At 64.8% G+C, this 2,500-nt stretch overlaps 2 protein-coding genes across 2 annotated transcripts in view; both read left to right on the plus strand.

The window, feature by feature from the left end:
- Positions 1-2,137, plus strand: part of LOC119091003 (polysialoglycoprotein-like) — a 4,590-nt gene extending 2,453 nt beyond the window's left edge. Inside the window, exons 2-4 of the mRNA XM_037213725.1 lie at positions 203-313; positions 883-1,612; positions 2,097-2,137. Of these exons, the coding sequence (XP_037069620.1) occupies positions 203-313; positions 883-1,586 (815 nt within the window). The 3' untranslated portion in view covers positions 1,587-1,612; positions 2,097-2,137. The remainder of the gene's footprint in view (positions 1-202; positions 314-882; positions 1,613-2,096) is intronic.
- LOC119091004 (uncharacterized) overlaps positions 1,598-2,500 on the plus strand; it is a 4,895-nt gene continuing 3,992 nt past the window's right edge. Inside the window, exons 1-2 of the mRNA XM_037213726.1 lie at positions 1,598-1,612; positions 2,145-2,224. Coding sequence (XP_037069621.1) covers positions 1,598-1,612; positions 2,145-2,224 — 95 coding nt within the window. The remainder of the gene's footprint in view (positions 1,613-2,144; positions 2,225-2,500) is intronic.

Below are 2,500 nucleotides of genomic sequence, written 5' to 3' on the forward strand. Positions count from 1 at the left end.
GCCGACGCACTGCCGCCGGCGATCAAGGATGGCGCCAGCGGCGCGCGCGACGTCGCCAAGCCGCCGCCGTGCGGAAGCGCCGAGATAGGCGCGGGTGCGCCGCCGTCGCCGATGACGGCGAACGGCGACGGCGGCGAGCGCGCGGCGCCGTCGCCATCGTCGGGCGGCGCCGAGAGCCAGCTCGAGGCGGCGACGACGGCAGCGCCCGCCAGCTCGGAGGAGGACGTGGTGCTGCGGCTGTCCGAGTCGGACGGCGCTGAACCGGATGGCGGACTGTCCGAGGACGAGGATCGCCTGCTGCGCGACGAGCCCGGTAGGTGGCACCGGCCGCGGCGGAGGCGGCACCCACCCCCGCCAGCCCACCTTCAGTCGCTGTGTTGGAGTTGGCGATGGCATGATGATACGGTTCCCGTGCGCTAGTGAGTCCTCCTGTGTCAGGCTAGTGACCGGTTCTCGTGCGCTAGTGGGTTCTCCTGTGTCAGGCTAGTGACCGGTTCTCGTGCGCTGGTGAGTTCTCCCGTGTCAGGCTAGTGACTTTGTACCAACTTGTTTACTTTGTGTTTGTTTTGTGTGCACTGATTTTGATGGTCTTTCTTTTCTTATTACTATAACTTATGACAATACGTATTACTCATTACAATGCTGTGTGGTCAAACCAATGTAGAGGCGGGTATTTCAGGGGTCTGAGTGCTTTCGAGCACTTTGTTTTCTGCTGTTTGAATGGGTGGCATGAAGGTTTTATTCGTAAATTTCGTGTTTTTTCTAGTGTAAAACTTAACCATCTGATACCAGATCCGATGAATAACATGATGTAGCTGGTTGCCATGCGCTGATACGCCTGCGCCGCGACTCCATCCTGACGTTGAGGAGCTCTGTCTACAGCCGCCAAGCGGTCCTCGCCTCCGGCGCCGGTGTCGGCCGCGTCCGAGCCAGCCTCGCCCGCCTCTGCCGACGATGCGGCGGGCGCCGCCGACCCGGTGGACTTGCCCGACGACATGTTTGAGAGTGCTGCCGCCCTCAACGCGGCCGAGGAGGAGGAGGAACGCGAGAGGCGCGAGTCCAAGCAGCGTGCGCTCGCCTGCCTCGAGGCGGCCGACTCGCTGGACGCCAGCGAGATGGGCGAGGCGGCGGATTCCATGGACGCGTGCGACGCCGGCGAGGCGACGGATTCCATGGACGCTTGCGACGCCGGCGAGGCGTCCGACTCGATGGACGCGTCATACCTGCAGGTGGCGGCCGACTCGCTGGACGCCGGCTGCGAGGCAGACGAGGCGGGCGAGCCGAGCCCAGCCTCCGGTGAAGTAGCCGTTCAGACGGACCCTGAGGAGGAGCCCAGCGAAGCGCTCTCCGGCGAGCCGGCCGAGCCCGACGACTCGGCCGGGCCGGACCCCGACGATCCGGGCGATGCCGACGGTCCGGACCCGGCGGCGGACGATACGGACGACCCGCCCGCCGCGGCGGTCGTAAGCGGCCTTGCTCGCCATCGGACGCGGCGCCCGACGCCAGCAAGGTGCGCCGGGTGGAGCCGTCTACGGCCGCTGCGACCCGCACCAAGAACTTCATCGAGGTCAAGAAGGTCAAACTGAGCGAGGACAACATGCGCCTACTGCAGGTTGGTTGGCTGGCTGGCTGGCTGGCTGGTGGTGGGTGTGTGATCGGAAGAAAGCTGGGATGGCTGGGCATGCCGCACAGGAGTGGTGGGGCACGCAAGAGCATAGCATCTGGCAAGGATGGGCGGAAGTTTGCTAGTTGCCGGGCGTCATGCCGCTAGCTACCGACTGTTTCCAGTGGGCTTTGCCAACGCTGCTTTGGTTCACTTTCGTTTTCCTCCTGAGCTGTCACTGTGCCGGGCTATTTGGCATATTTCAGGGCCGTGTAAATTATATTTGTTAGCAATGATGTGACCGCCACATAGAATCTATTAATTGCACGTGCCGACGAGCAATGTTTGCCCGGGCTCATCGGTGTGACACCACACTGCAACAATGCGCGGCTGTTGTCCGTGGGCCGTCCACCACCGGTACACCGGCGCTGGCCCGGCTCCGCGCGCGGCGCCGCTGGCTGACAGCGCCCCCGCCCGCCGGCGGTCCCGGCAGGAGTCGAACGAGCGCGAGCGGCGTCGGCTGGGCGAGCCGCAGCCGCAGCCGCAGCCGCCAGCCGTCAACGGCGTCAAGACGGCGCTGCTGCAGCGCGTGCGCCAGCTGACACGGCCCGACCTGGAGACGTGAGTGGCGCGCCGGCGCACTGGCGACGCTGGCGGCCCGTGCGGCCGGCCGACGGGTGCCCCGGGGGAGGGCTGCTGTAGGCGGACGGCAGCCACACTCTGAGGCAGTCGCAGGCTGGGGAGGGGAGGTCTGTGCCCACCGGTCCCTGCTGGTGCCGATGGGTCGGAGATGGGTGATTGTGAGACGCATCTGGAATCTCGAAGTTAGAGCCTGAATGGCTGAAATAGGAGACGTTGTGTATATTTGACCCAGACCAGGTTGTCGTGTCATGTTAA

This window comes from Pollicipes pollicipes, unplaced genomic scaffold, assembly GCF_011947565.3.
Source record: "Pollicipes pollicipes isolate AB1234 unplaced genomic scaffold, Ppol_2.1 Scaffold_3216;HRSCAF=3773_pilon_pilon_pilon, whole genome shotgun sequence".
Taxonomy (NCBI): domain Eukaryota; kingdom Metazoa; phylum Arthropoda; class Thecostraca; order Pollicipedomorpha; family Pollicipedidae; genus Pollicipes; species Pollicipes pollicipes.